We start from the raw sequence: 15,370 nt of genomic DNA, 5'->3' as shown, positions 1-15,370 counted from the left end.
ATCAGCGATGCGCTTTTCCAGACGCATCTCAGCTCGCCAAACGCAAGCAACGATACCTCGAACAACGGGATATTAAAACGACCCGGACGGTTTCCGGAGCAATCCTCGGACGTCTTAGCATATTATGATCACGGCGCGATAGATTTATAGGGCGATCGGAACCGTGCTCCGGTATAAAGAAAAGGCGGCGCGTAGAGCAATATCGCGGCGCGGCTGGCTCGAATAAATCCCGAGAGCGTCACGGGCAACCAGTTCACCGACTACTAATTCAAACCGCGGCAATCAATACGCCATTTAATCAGATCGAAACAAAGAGCACTCTCATCTATTTCGACGACTCTCTCTCTCTCTCGCGGTTCTCTCTATCTCTCCCCCACCACCCATTTCGCTTTCTCTCTAGCGTTGCGTATCCGCGCGCAGCGCACAAAAGTGTCTCAAACAAAGCGGGAATTAGCGTCGATGGTATTCCCGGGCTCTCTGGCTGCTCGTCGAAAAAAACTGAAAGACCGTAGAGGAGAGACGGGCGGCCTGGTAACGTCCGGGGTGGCCAGAGAAAGGGGGGGGGGGAAGGAGAGGAAGGCGCGCCGTTACGGGGGATGAAAATCGTAAGAGGGGTCGAACGGCATTCTCTTTCGCGACTCCGTGTATGCTTCGAGTGTTTCCCGCCGCATATTGCACTACCTACCAGGACTTAGAGCCGGTCGATATCTTAATAATAAATACAAGAGGGGTTCACCCTGATGGCTGGTTGGTGTGAGATTGAAGAAGGGGGCTGTGGGGAGGTGATTGGGGGGTGGTGGAACGGCTACGACCGTGGTGGTGGTGGTGGTGGTGGAACGGCGCCACGGTGTGTATCGGTACCGGGCAAAGAGAGAGAGAGAGCCTGCGCTAGATAGAGGGTGGCTGCTTCCACGGAAGAAACACGAGCGGGTCGGGGGTCGGAGTCGGCAGGGGGGAGCGGAGGGTGGGCCGGCGGAGATCATTCGCACCTCGAGGTGTAATGAGAAAATTTGAAATATCACGGCCGTCTCTCTTGCCTCCGGACCCCGCGACGCCGCCTGCCCTTCCCCGAAAAAAAAAAAATATAACACCGCCGGTAGTCGTAAACGGTTGATCCACCCCCCTGCCAACCCCCTCGGTTACCCACCGGGAGATTATAAGGACGGCTGCTGTAAGGTATTCCTCCGCCTCCCTCCACTATGCCGCCGTTCCGCTGTTCACCGCGATCTTATGCATCGGGAGAGGAGAAACTATTTCCACTCCCCCTCCCGAGATGGGATAGTTTTGAATTCTCGTTTCCTCCCCGACCGATTCGCCGCCGGAACTAAAAGTTTCACGGCGCTCCGACCGCGGAACCTGGCCACCGCCGTGATTTTTCTTGGATCGCGTCTGTCAGGATCGAGGACAGGAATTATTTAAACTTTTGATTGATCCATCGTGTTAGTTACCAAAATTGTTTAATATTTAATTTTATAATTTTAATATTCGATTCTATATTTTATATCTTTAAAATTATAGTCTGATATTTCAGACTATAGTTCTGATATTTCATTCAATATTTTACATTTTTGATTTTATAGTTTCGATATTGGATTTTATATCTTATATTTTTGATTCTATAATTTTAATATTTGATTCCATATTTCATATTTTTCCGTGATACTTTTTTATTAATTCCCTGAAGAATGTTCACTGTCTCCTACATTCTCCGTCCTCTCCTTCCCTTACCCGGGCACCACGGTTATCGAATAAACGCATATCAAACTCCGCCGTCCAATTTTAGTCTTTTCCGGTACCAAAATTGTAGACCTGAGACAGATATCGATAGGAAATGTGTCAAACGTCGACGCCCCGGTCGGATATTAAAATGTACCGGGAATAAAAATTACTTCCAGAAGAGTGTCCGGAAGAGTATCCAATTATCGACTCAAGGGTTAAATAATCTTCGGCGACTAAAACTGTTTGCCGGCTCGTTGTCGAAACGGTAGACGCCGGTTGCAGTTTGATCCTCGGTGGAAGTTGGTTGCCCGCGGTTGAAATTATTTTAATTACATCTCCGCGTAGGATGCGAAATGCTGGGAGCTTGAATTTTCGCATTGATAGGGTGCAGCAATGGGGAACAGACATGCGAGCCGGTCGCCGCGAAATAACAAGAAGGAATAAGAAATATCACGCGAATCGCCGGAACGAAACCGAAGAAGAGCCACGGGGCGCGGAGAGACCGGTATAAAAGTAAACGAAGCATTTCACGCTAATTAGCCATTCGTTTTAGTGGCCTGTATAAATTACTCTATTTAGCAGGCCGCGGAGCGCTGGATTTTTCTCTCCTCTTTCGAAAAACCGGGCGGCGAAGGGAAGAGAACGGCGCGCGGGGGAGACGATGCTTCGTTGAACTGCGCCGACCTTGAAAACAATGAGAAACACTATTGATAATAATGCTCCGATTGCCACGCTTCTCGTTCTTTCGCGATGCACTCGCGATGCACTTGCAGAAAATTTTGCACGCGAGTTGAAACACGTCAGCCTGTCAAATCGCTCGAAATCGATGCAATCGAATTATCGACTAAACTGAATCTGGATGATTGAAATTAACTTCGTGTGGTGCGACAAGGATCCGTTTCGAGACCTTTTGAAAACACACGGTGTCGGCCGCGGTATATGATTAAGTTGGCAGTCGATGCGTTGGACACAATTTGAAACTCGAATAGTTTGATTGCGAGCAGTATCCAACATATGTAAGGCGCTCGAAATGTGTCACGCGCCCGATGACGAATTTTCTCAGCTCGACGCGGGCTTCGTCGCGGTAAAGCCTTGCTTGTCAAAATTAATCAGAGGAACGTACGCCCGTTATTTGATCTTTTCGGGTATTCGGAATAAATAGCGGTCAGCATAAATTACTTTAAATTTGACTATTGGATCGCAGAATATTTACAGTGACTTTCAGAAGTATTCAGATACGAGTACACGTGTACGATATATATATATTTATGTAAATATATATTGAAATTCATAAATTATTTTAAATTTGGCTGTTGGATGGCAGAATATTTACAGGGACTTTCAGAAGTATTCGGTCACTGGTGTTCATATTTACTAGTATTTAATATTGTTGAATATTTAGAGTGACTTTCAGTAGTATTCAGTGACGTATAGTATACGCTATATTTTTAAGTAAATATGTAACAATATGTTAAAATATATAAATGTCATAATACATTGAACTTTTAATTTAGATATTCCGACGATTTTTATGGTTAAGTTTAAAAGTTATAAAAATCATTTCTTTAAATTTCTATTAATTAGTAGAGATATCTGCTCTATTAAAATCACCAGAAAACTCTTAATCCTTAAACCTCCTATCTTCAATGAACCTTGAATTCTCTTACTAATAAAATTACTCGATCCTAAATATCTCTACAACAAATTCAAAAACAGGACCCAAATCCAACAGTTTGGATTCGCCATCATAAAGGGGTATCGACGACTCGAGAGAATTCCGCCAGCGAGATAAATCGAAGAAAGCATGCTTATTTATATTTCCCTCAGAGAAAAAGACAGAGAGAGAGAGAGAGAAAGAGAGAGAGAGTAGAAGTAGGGAGAGCGAGATACATCGATCCCGGCGGAATTCCCGATGGCTCTCGCACATTAGTCAACCGTCACGGAATAAATAGTCGGAAAGAAGGACGCGGGCGCGCGTTGATGATTCGGGGGGCTACGCATAAAAATAGAAGCACGCTCGCGCGGCGGGGTGGGCCAGCGGCGAGCCCACGGAGTCGCGAGGGAGGTGATCTATTCGGAATATTCTGCCCTCGGAGCACAAAGAATGCCCGGCGTTTGACGGGACACGACATCGAGCGACGCCAGCTGCGATACTCGGATGCCGGGCGCGCATATACGCGTCGCGCGTGTCCTGCTCCGGCCACGATAACCCCGTTTCTTTCGAGAAGAATTCTCGAAATCGAAATATTGCCTTTCGTGTGCGCCACCGAGAATCTCAACGATTGTCCGAGAGCTCTTACGGGGTTGGCTGCTATGATCAATCGGGCCGCTTCTCCGTTCTGAGATTCGCCAGAAATGAGATGTAACAAAAATTCAAGTGATTATCAATTTTGGTTGCTATTGTTATTTTGTTTTATTTGCTGAATAGGTCGGGGAAGGGGTTTAAGCTTTCTGGTAATTATATTATTAGTTTTGTGTTTTCAAGTTTATTAAGGAGATAGTTAAAGTGCTACTGTTTAGACAATTAACAATTCAGAGAGATACTCACTGTGCTCAATATTCAATTGTATACTCTGCATTTTGTAATAATAACTGTGGTAATAATAATAATAATTTACTGATACAAATAGAACAACGTCTTCGTTTTATAGCGTACAGTAATACGAAATGATCAAAAATAAAGTGAAAGAAAATAATGAAAAATAAAAATTAGAAATATATAATATAAAGAAGTAATATAATAAATATATACGCTAAGGCAATTTTCATGCTGCAGTAAGAACAGAATATTGAAATAAAGTACATTAGTCGTTAAAAGAATCGATTTGCAATTTTTATCGCAGGATAATATTTTCCTTCAAGAAACAATACTCCCGAACTGAAATAAATTAATCAAAAAGACTAAGAAATTAAAAAGAGATTCGAATTGGATAAAATGAAGAACGCGGAAGATCGGAAGGCCGAAAATCGCCGAGGGAACGCGGAAACGGCCGCGTCGCGTCGATAGGGACCGATCGATGAAACACCGGATCCGAAAGTGCGTGACCACCGGGCCTAAAATCAGCGCCGAAGTAGGTTCTTGCTCACGTGGAACCTGCAATGAGCGCCGCGATTTCGTATATCGAATCGGTGAGCGGTGATCGATCGATGCTCAGGACGTTGGGCAAGTCGAATAACCATCAATTTGCTGGTGCGGGGGGGCCTCCCCCCCGGTAAGACGAAGAAACGCCTCGATGCTGAATCGAAATCCTCTCCTCCTCGCCAATCTCGCGGGAATTCGGAATGATCGTAATGACCATCGTTCGACGATCAAATCGGAACCTGCGCGTTAAAAGAAAGAAAGTTTCGCGACTTTTCCGCCCGCTTCTTTGCTCGCGCGGGGACTATAGAATACTTGGCGATGACTATATGCTCTCGTGAAAATAGATTTTAAGTAGCGTCCCATCGATTTCGACCGCATGATTTATTTAATCGCGAGTCAATTACTATTTGGATTAAGTTCGACTCTGTCTAATCGCGCTGACGCATTGAAACTGAATAGGAAAACAGTTACAATTGCTTGTTTTTTGAGTTCACTAAGTTCACTATAGTTGAAATTTAGGGATTTTAATTTGCCGCAAATTTATTTTTTATTTCACTTAAAGATTCACAGCTCATTCTACTCTGTATTATACAATTTTATTTATCATCTTATCATTATTCCTGACACTTGAAATTTCCCTAGTACAGCTAGATGGAAGATATTTAACCTACTTGAAATATTCAATTAAATTGCATTAAACCAGAAATATTGTTGCTCGTTTATAAAAGTGGTTTTATCATCTTAGGCATCCAAGTTAAGCAATATAATTTAATAGCTCGCACAATTCTATTCGTTTTATTCATTCTATCACAAAGTCTTACAAAATTATCTAACAAAATCTGATGGTACAATAAAACACCTAGAAGATTAACGCGACGTTCTTAGCGCAAAACATTATATCAGTTGACACAAGAAAGGGTCGAATTGGTAAAAGTATATCGTTGCGAGGCGCGAACAGTGAGACGACAAGTGTCGGTCGAAAGTCGTCCGCGGAAGCGTTCGCCGGATTTCTATTAATCAGCGGCGTTTCATCGGGCAAATTGGCGGACCAAAGGCGGAAGCGGTGAAAAGCCTTGAGGCGGTACGGAGGAGACCGGAAGATACGCTCGAGTTTCCCGTAATTCCGTAACTAAAATTCTGAACGGGACGATTGTTGATAGAACAACGACAAAAGCAGCGTCGTTAGGAACGTTCAAAGAAGCCATTATCTCTCAACTACTTCCGCCGCTAATGTGACGATCGCGGGCGGACGATCTTTATCGGCGATCTTCTCGATCCTCTCCATCAGCCTCGATTCTGGGGGGAGGCCGAGGCGGAGCGGGGGACGCGCGCGGACCGGAGCGGCGAAGAGAAAGAGGCCGCGCGCGTAGCGAATCGTCTCTTCCCCTCTCTCTCTCTCTCTCTCTCTCTCTCTCTCGCTCTCGCTCTCGCTCTCTCGGAGAACCATGACAAATAGAACGGGATGAGCCCCGACAGCCTATCGATACCCATCCGCCATTCGCGATGAACGCGCGGCAGAGTCTCGAATACTATGTATTTATGCTTCCCGTATCATTTCGTAATTATCGATAACATCGTCAAGGCTTTTTGCAGGAAACAATGGGTCATTACTAGTTCCCTCGTGCCTCGCCCCGGAGTCTGTCTTACTTTTTTCCTTTGCCGTTTCCCCGCGCCCCGGCTCCCACATCCCCGCTTTTCCGTTCAACCACCGGAACACGACCGAGTCCGCTTCTCGATGACCACCGGGTTTCCGCGAAATTTACCTTAAAAATTCAGAATACAGCCGCGAAGCGAACAAGGCCAGCGCGGCTCTTTGATTCGCAGCGCCGCCATTCGGGTCACGGATAAACCGGCGTCGTTAAATCCAATAGAAACAAATTCTTTAATTGTCTAGAACCGGCTGACTCCGAGACGAGTTTTTGTCAAATTTTAATCATCGACGCGTCGTATGCCAAGCTGTGGTTTACTTCTCCGGGGAATATTAATTTATTAAATCGAATTTACAATTATCCAATCGTGTGTAAAGTATTCAGTTTACCGCAAATTTTCAGAATATTTTAGCTATGATAATAATATCGACAAATTAGAATAAACTTCGCCAGTCATTGGTGACTCATCCGCTATGCAACGTGTTCAGCTGCGCACGTGTTTCCGTGACAATTGTTTAAATAGAAAGGATATCGTGCAGCAAGAGTTTATATTATAATTAGGAACGACCGTTGACCCGATTGCATCGAGGTATTCGCAAAACCGACGTAACTCGAGCGAAAACAATTGAAATAATTCGGAGCGGCCGCTTCGAAACAAGTCCACGACGCATCGTCGTGATTGCTATTTGCCGGTGTTTATGACACTCTTAGCCACGGGTCTGCCTTTGATCTATCGCCTCCGCGCGGCGACTCCAGAAACTTTGAAGTTAGCCTGTAGATGCATAATGGAGGGAATCCATAACCGGTGTGTCGCGATACGTCCCGTCTCTCGTTGTGTAATTTCAAATCGAACGGGAAAAGCCTAGCGTCGTCGCCGTTCCGCGGAACTATCGACCGGCTTCGATGCGCATCGGGCTTGAATACTGACGTGGATTTGTCGCGACGCGTCCACGTGGCGCTCCCGATATTTTACCGCCGAAATCGCGATCGGTCTTCTCCTTTAATTGCCACCAGATGTCAATTAATGGCTGCGGAGCGGGCGCGCCTCGCACGGATCGTTCGGGGCCGACATGCGGGCCGCCCAACTAAGAACGCAAGTGTTTGTCATTACGGCATCCGAGATGATTTTATCGCCCGCGAACGTTTCCGCCTTTTCCTGTTGCTGCCGCTGATTCTACGCGCCGCTAGATCGGGAGATCTATACCGTAATAATAACTGGCAGATCATGCGGACACGGTGACCTCATCGCTGGAAAAACTTATTCGAGTTGTTGCACCGTTTTTAGGGTCGATATGATGTCTAGAGTTCAAGTCTATAAACGATTTTCCATTATTATTGGCAATTATTCCGTTCTGTTTTTATTGACATTGCATTTATACTCATAATCGTTATTATTATTTTTATTCTTTTTATTTCATTTGTTTCTTTTATCTTTTTATCGTTTGGAAATTTTCTTAAGCTTTTAGCGATCTTTTTGTGTTTATAGGTATATATTATTAAATGTTATATGTGATTACTATTATTACAATTAAAAATTTTATTTGCTATCTACTAGAAAATTTTAGTTTCTATGTACAAATTTACACATTTATATTTATACCTGTATATCAGTCATACGTTTACATTTATATCTGTATATATTTATACATTTATATTTACACCGATATACGCTTATATAAACTTACATTTAGAATTTCTATTTGCAATGCTCGAATAAATAAGGACACTGTCTGCGCTTTCGAATGCAGTATGAACGAATTTGTACGTCCGAATGATTTAACCCGGTAATCTTTTTACGCAGCGAAACTCCGTCGCTAATTTTTCTCTTCTTTGTCTATTTGCAGAGGGCAACGTTAGCGGAGAAGGAAGTATCCGCGCTAAAGGAGCAACTGGCCGCGTTAAAGGAGCAACTAGCGGCGGCGAACGATGGGAATTCGAAGACTGAGGGACACCAATTGTCTCAGACTATACAGGGAAGCGATCAGCAGCAGGTTCACGATGCCAGCAATCCCAGGAGAACGCCAAACACCAACCTGGAGCAGGAACTGCAAGCGAAAGACAAAGAGGTGAGTAAAAACAGTAAAATGCTTCCTTTCTCCGCTCCATAAAAAGCGAACGTAAATTCATCGCGATACAAATTAATCGTCGACGTTCTTACCGATACTAAAAACCCTCGCGAACCGCAGTGAACAGCACGGTTATATTTAAAAGTCATATTTATACTTATACCCCGTCCGAAATGTATTTCCGCCGATTCAGATATCGATTTATCCGGAAAATATTGGAAGAAGGCGGGAATAAATTTAACGTTCGCCTCACGATAATATTTTCGAATGACACTTTCGATTGCATATATTAATAATTGTCTAAGAGACTGGAAATATAACCATAAGAAGGTGTCGTTTTATCTTCTTCAATAGTTCTTCGACAGTTGATAAAAATATATTCTTCTCCACGCGGATTTGTGGTGTGCTATCTTTTTAGGAGGATCGGTAACGTGCTATAAATATTCCTGTGTGATCTTAAAGCTTCCTAATGAGTTGCCAAATAAATTTCTGCGAAAGCGACGGGGTCGGCGAATACTGTTTAACTGTTGCACACGGAGCCGATGCGTGTGCGTCGATCTGAATGACTGACGTACTCGATAGAGCACGTGGTAGGCCACCCTCACCCCCTTCTCGTGCTAGGCTCTCCTCTCGCCCTCTCCCTCTCTCTCTTTTTCGTTCGCTATCGTTTTCTTTGTCTATCTCTGTCTCCCTTTCTCTCTCTCTCTCTCTCTGGTTTTCTCTCTATCTTTCTGTCGTTCTCTCTCTCATTCTCTCTCTCTGTTTTCTCTCGTACGCACGAAGCACGCGCGCACCACACAGCGAAATTCACCCCCGAGTGCACTTCACCTTCCCGTTGCCGCGATAAACGGCTCGAATCACGCTTTCGGGAGGCAAAGTGTGACTAATGGCAGCCGACGAACCGACGGAATTGGTAATGAAAGAAGATCATAAATAGGAGACGGTGTATCGATGAATATTCATCCGCGGTGGGGGAGGGCCGGGCCCCGCAAGAATCGTCGGGTTTCGACAGAGAGACGGTTTCGGTGGCTATGAAACGTCGCCTTGATGAGTCCAATCGGATTTACGTCCGTTACCATCGATCCCTACCAGTCTCACATTGCTACGTGCCCGAAAAATTATTTCGCGGCCGGGGATTCTTCCACCGAAGTCTCCACTTGAATAGGACAACTAGCTATTCGGTATTAATTATTGTAAAATCGTATCGGTGAGCTTGTTGAACGCTATAGCATTTTTTTCTAAATCTTTAAATATTTATGATTTTTTGATACGTGAGAAATGGTTAAGAAATAGTCTTGCGAACGAAGAATTCAGAATATTTTAATTTTTGATGTCTGAGATATTATCAAAAACAGGAATTAGTTTATTAGCTAACCATTAGAAGTATCGTAAATTACAGTGTGATGGTCTTTAATAACAGACGAATATTTATCAAATCGTTAAACACGCGTAAATAAAATTTTTGTAGCGTAAGGAAGAAAACTAGAAAGCTAACCTCACTTTTTCAATTTTCGAACCTGTCGCTTTCGCAGAAATGAATATTGTATTCTTCTGAAAATTCGAGAATTGTTCGAGAGACGCACGGAAATGCAACTTCGAAAACTTCGCCCCCCGTTGACACCATTTTTCCCGTTGACGAAATTTCGCTCTTGTTTCGGCTGGCGGTGGCGAGGAGGAGGGGGAGGGGGGAGGGTAGGTGATCCGCGATTCCGCGGCAAAGCTGCAAAAAAACCACCCTCTCCGTTGTATCCCGGGCTTAAAAAAGGGACACAAAGTGCTCGAACCCTTCACTTACGGTTTACGAAGCGAAGTCTTGTAAGAATCTCCTCGCGCCCCATAACCGGGGGGTGCATAATGCGAGGGGCGCCGGTGGTGTGGGGCTTTAAACAAAGGCGAAAACACTTAAAGCGGCCGATGGAGAGAGCGAAAGGAGTGATAAAAACACCGCTAAGAGTTCAATAAGTATCCTGCTTAGGGCCAATAACGTCGCACCCCTTTCTCGGCCYCCCTCCCTGCCCCCYGCCCACCCCCCTCCGGAGCCGCCACTTTGCACCGGCTGCTACGGTATTCTCGTTTTGAAGGAAATCGTTTGCTTTAGCTTGTTGTAATCCCGAACCCGATAATCCGCCACCCTTTTCTTCCATCGTGGCGCCCTCCTTTCCCCCGATCCACCCCCCTCACCGCCCCTTCACCCTCTCGCCGACCCACACAACTGTCGAAGGATAGACGGAACAATCTTTGACGACGACGACGACGACGAGGACAACGACGAAGSCGCCTTTTCACCGATAAGAATTCGCTCCTCGGACACAATGTCTTTATTGAGAAGCCATCGCGCGATGGGAATGATTTTTATTATTCCCCGATTAGGGGATGGAAATCGGAGGAGGCACCCGGAGGGACCGTCTCCGTCCCGGCATCGGGAGACGATAATGAGGAGCAAATAATGCGACAATGTCGGCCGGGAAAGAGGCTAGTTGTTCGAATATCTTCGCCCGGGGGAGATGAATCTTTCAAGGGATCGAACGGGGGGTTGGGTTTTATGGGCCCTGACAGCGCGAACGAATCACTTGATGCCGTTCCTATCGAAAGATACGAACGCCGCGGCACCCGCGGGCGGATTATTTATCGGCCTGCTAAGCGATCGTAGCATCTTCCGCTCTGTTTATCGGCCGTTCTTAGCCGCTTCTCGGAATATTATTTACGGATAACAAGGCAGCGAAAACGTTAATTAAACCGCGGCGGAATTGAATTTCGCGGGAATAAATCGAGCAGCTCCAGTTTAGACGCGATTACAATTATCGAGTTACGTCTCCGACCGAAAGTCTCGGCGAATCAATGAATCAATTGAATTAATTCAATTAATTCAATTAATTCCGCCGACAATTCGTATCGACCGATTGTTGTTCGCCGGCCGGTCTTATCTCCTTTCGCTCGGTTACACGGCAAACAGGTAAACGATTCTCAACCGTATTGACGTAGGCGAGCGCCGCGAATAACGCGAAGTCATCGTTTCGTATCGGTGACGCTCGGACCGTCTTCCGATTGTTTAGAGTGTCTGTCGTTCTCTCTCCGGCCACCCTTTGATCTCCGGACGAAAAGAACAAACCGATGGCCACTCGTTTCGCCGGTTTTATTTTATTTATTATCGCGCGAGGCACCGATTTAACTCGGTCGAAGACGGATCCGCGGTGTCTCCGCGAGGGCAGCGAGTTTATTTTTATTAATTTTCTCCGCGGGATAAGCAAACGCGGATAAGCGACGAGAGATCGCGGTGGACTCGGGGGAGGGTCGTCTTCGAGGGAAAGAGTTCGCAATTAGACCGCTAACGACTTTCTTTCCCGACGGTGTACCCGGCGAGCCGGCCAGGCCCGCCACCGTGGCGAGATGAAAGAGAGACAACGCGCCGCCGATGCCAACGCAAATACGCTCCGCGAGTGTTTCAAAACACGTTGGCTAATGTACCGAGGGCGATAGATCAAGAAATAACCGTGAACGTTATCCGCCGCTCCTCCTGGCCCGCGATCTTCTTCGCGACTTCCTGCCCGCCGAACCGGAGACATGTTATTCTTTCCCATAGATACCAGTTCGCGAATAGAACGTATTTTTCCCGATACCCTTCGTAACAAATAGAATCAAATAAACCATTTAACAAGATTGTCTTGCTCACGAAATTTTTAATTAATTGCTTAGGTGCAACACGAAATTATAGTGAATTATAGAGAATTGTAACAACTCGTTTCAGTCAAATTGAAAATAATATTATTATTATCATTATCAAAAGATTAAAATCCATTAAAATTACTCTAGTAACAAAACTCCTAAAATATCTTCTACATTTTCTATCAATTTAATATAAAATTAAACTCGAATTTCAATCACCTGAACTTTAACTAAGATTAACTTTTTTTAATTATCTATAAACAAGCTGGAGAAAGTGTCGACGGACACGTTGCAAAATGGTCGATCGAACGATACAAAATGGCAAGTTCGACGCGGTGTATCGACGGGCTGATTCGCGGCTTTATCGATAATTACGATCACCGTCGGTCACGTGTGCGCCGCGAAGCCATCGCGGAGACATCGACGCCGCGGCCATATTGGGAACGCCGGTAGGCCGAACCAATACGATCCGGCGATATTACCGTATATTTGCCCTGATACGAAGATTTGCTGATAATTGGCGCGATAAGAAGAAATCGAGTGCGCAATACCATGCCGCAACAAACAATCGCCGCGGACGGGACGACGAAATTTTATCGTTCCGTTGGCGAGGCTAGCGCCGTTGAAACCGGCTGTTGTGAAACGGATTAGCGGCCGACTGACAGATCGGTGGGTGGATGGAGAAACCGAGGCTTTCACGGTTGCGCAATGTTTCCACGGGAAAATCTCGCCGCGCCTTTGGGCGATCGCGATCGGCGCTTTCCTTGGAATCGCGACGTTTCTCGGATCACTCTCTCATCCCCCATCGCATCGAGCATCAAAAACCAATAACCCACTACTTGCCAAATCATTATCTTGAAAACTCACCGAATCTCCCTAGTCTCGAAAAAAGCCTTAAAAAATAACACTCGATTCGAGAAACTATTAAAACGGAAAACAATTATTACACCTATCTTCCCAGAGGCACGTAAGCCGATCAATAAATATTGAAACAGTCCCGCAGGACAAGTTGTAGAACAAAGTGCTGATTAAAATCGACGATAACGATTTTACAGTGAAAAATGTACAGAGCCGTAGTCGCGTTCTCCAGGAATCGGCGCGGTAAAAGTCGTCCCGAGCATTTTTTCACGATGAGACCACTGTAACTGAATTTAGGTTACGCGTTATCATATCTGTCCATGCCGTTGTTGAACGAGCAAACAGCAAATTAATAGCCTCGTAAATTTACATTCCGATGCGGTAAATAAAAAATCGATATAGAGCCGCGAAAATTCGTTATCAGCGGGTATCGTTTTCTGCGCCAGATAACGCGGGGCATTATCAAGTTCGAGAACGATTCGAGGCGATGGAAAGGGGGAGGGGGTTGAGATTCCACGGGTCGCGACTCGAATAAGAGAAAGAGAGAGAGAGAATGAGACTACGTTTCGTCGATTGTTTGAGTATTTTTCGGCGGAATGAACGGGTCCAATGTTGGACGATGCAGGACCTCTAGGCATCTAAGGAGGGGATGGGATCCCTGGCAAAAAAGCTGGGATTATTGCGCTCGAGCGAAAATGACGTGGGTCGGAGGTGCAGCCTGACGGATAGAGCCAATATCGTTAGGTATTCGTTTCGTAAGTTTCAAGTAGAACAAAATATAGAAACTGGCCAGAATAACTCTCTCTCTCTCTTTCTCTCTTCTCTCCGCTCGGCTTTTTTCCACCCTGACCGACCTGCACGCTGGCCCTCTTAACTGTGTAACCCGTGAAATTGCATCCGTAACGAGGACGTTGCACGCGGTTGGTACCGAGGAAACCGAACCGCTCGTTCGCCCGACTTCAAGGAGTCTTCGCTCTCATCAATGTTACCGGATGTTTCATATTATTTCCCGATTATTAACGAGCCGCCGCCGTCGCGTCCCGGATCAACGCCATCTGACGAGACACCCCCGCAACATCCTTCGGGGATGGTCTACTCCTGTGGAGCCGATGATAATGCTGCGCCGCGAGTCACTGGCGAAGGTGTCCTCATTTGCATTCGATGGGAAATGGTGTTACCTTGTATATTAGTTGTATAAACTTTGCTACCAGATATGTGTTTATTTTCACGTGAAAATAAATTAATCTTGGGAGCGATGGTTAGAATTATATCGCATGATATTGGAAGAATTAAATTCGTATTTTGCGAGAAGATACTTTGCAGTTAATAAAATGAGGGCTAAATTGAAATAAAACTGACGACACACGAGGCAGAGCTTCTTTTATATTAATATAGTACTTCTAGGAAATTTTGAAGATTTTCGAAGATCCATTAAAATCGGGAAAATAAAGTTTATTCGAAACAATGGAATAAAAATTATATAAAAGAAAAGAAAATCTCTTATAAAGGTTAATACAAATAATTATTGTAGAATATGATGCAAGGGTAGTTTTACACTTCTCAAGAATGATTTAATTATATTTAATTTTGCGTGCACAGAGTTATATCATTCCTTAATAAAATAGAGTCATATTAGTCATATCTATCATAATTTAATAAAATATTGTGTGGTGATTAGGGTAAGAAAGAGTGTCGCTCCTGCTAACATACAGTAATCAAGCGTACAATATACCATCCCATACAGACAACGTGTTAATGACAGGGGTTTTACAGGCAATACAGTGAATAAAAAGAGCTCGAACGAATCGCCAACTTCCTTCACCGGCGGTAACTCGAATAATCATGGTGAATTGCTGTTCAAACATTGATCAAGGAATTGTCAGCTGTGAATTTCCTAATATATTAATGCGCGGCGCAAGCAACTACCGCCGTTTACCAAATTAGCGGGCAATTGTTCCATCTGAAAAAGAAACCCGCCTCTCGGCAACGCTTTCCAGACCGATGAAATAAATATCGCGTTGCTATTACGCGCGAACAGAGTCGCCGATTGGCCATCGTTCCCTTAATTCCCACGAGGCCGTGGCAGCGTAGAGAGGTCCGCCTCTGCGCAGCGGCAAGTAATATCGCGCAATTACAAATAAGGAAGGATCGGGGCTGCATGCACGGCGGCCGATAAAGGAAAAAAGAGGGAGAGGAAAGACGGGCCGGATGCTCCATCATCGTCGGCTGAAACATTAATTAGAAAATCTGAATAATTAGGAACTAACTTTTACGCGATGTGTAAAACTCGTTTCTCCGCCCCCTGTACGCGCGTACACACACACACACACACA

At 45.0% G+C, this 15,370-nt stretch overlaps 1 protein-coding gene across 4 annotated transcripts in view; it reads left to right on the top strand.

The window, feature by feature from the left end:
• Cut (homeobox protein, cut) overlaps positions 1 to 15,370 on the top strand; it is a 157,205-nt gene that overhangs the window by 68,756 nt on the left and 73,079 nt on the right. For all 4 annotated transcript variants that reach the window (XM_078195486.1, XM_078195571.1, XM_078195528.1 and 1 more), the window contains exon 3: positions 8,295 to 8,516. In XM_078195486.1, coding sequence (XP_078051612.1) covers positions 8,295 to 8,516 — 222 coding nt within the window. The remainder of the gene's footprint in view (positions 1 to 8,294; positions 8,517 to 15,370) is intronic.

Source organism: Augochlora pura, chromosome 1 (assembly GCF_028453695.1).
Source record: "Augochlora pura isolate Apur16 chromosome 1, APUR_v2.2.1, whole genome shotgun sequence".
In the NCBI taxonomy this organism is placed as follows: Eukaryota; Metazoa; Arthropoda; class Insecta; order Hymenoptera; family Halictidae; genus Augochlora; species Augochlora pura.
The sequence above is the reverse complement of the archived record's forward strand: the minus strand, read 5'-3'. Positions and strand labels throughout refer to the sequence as shown.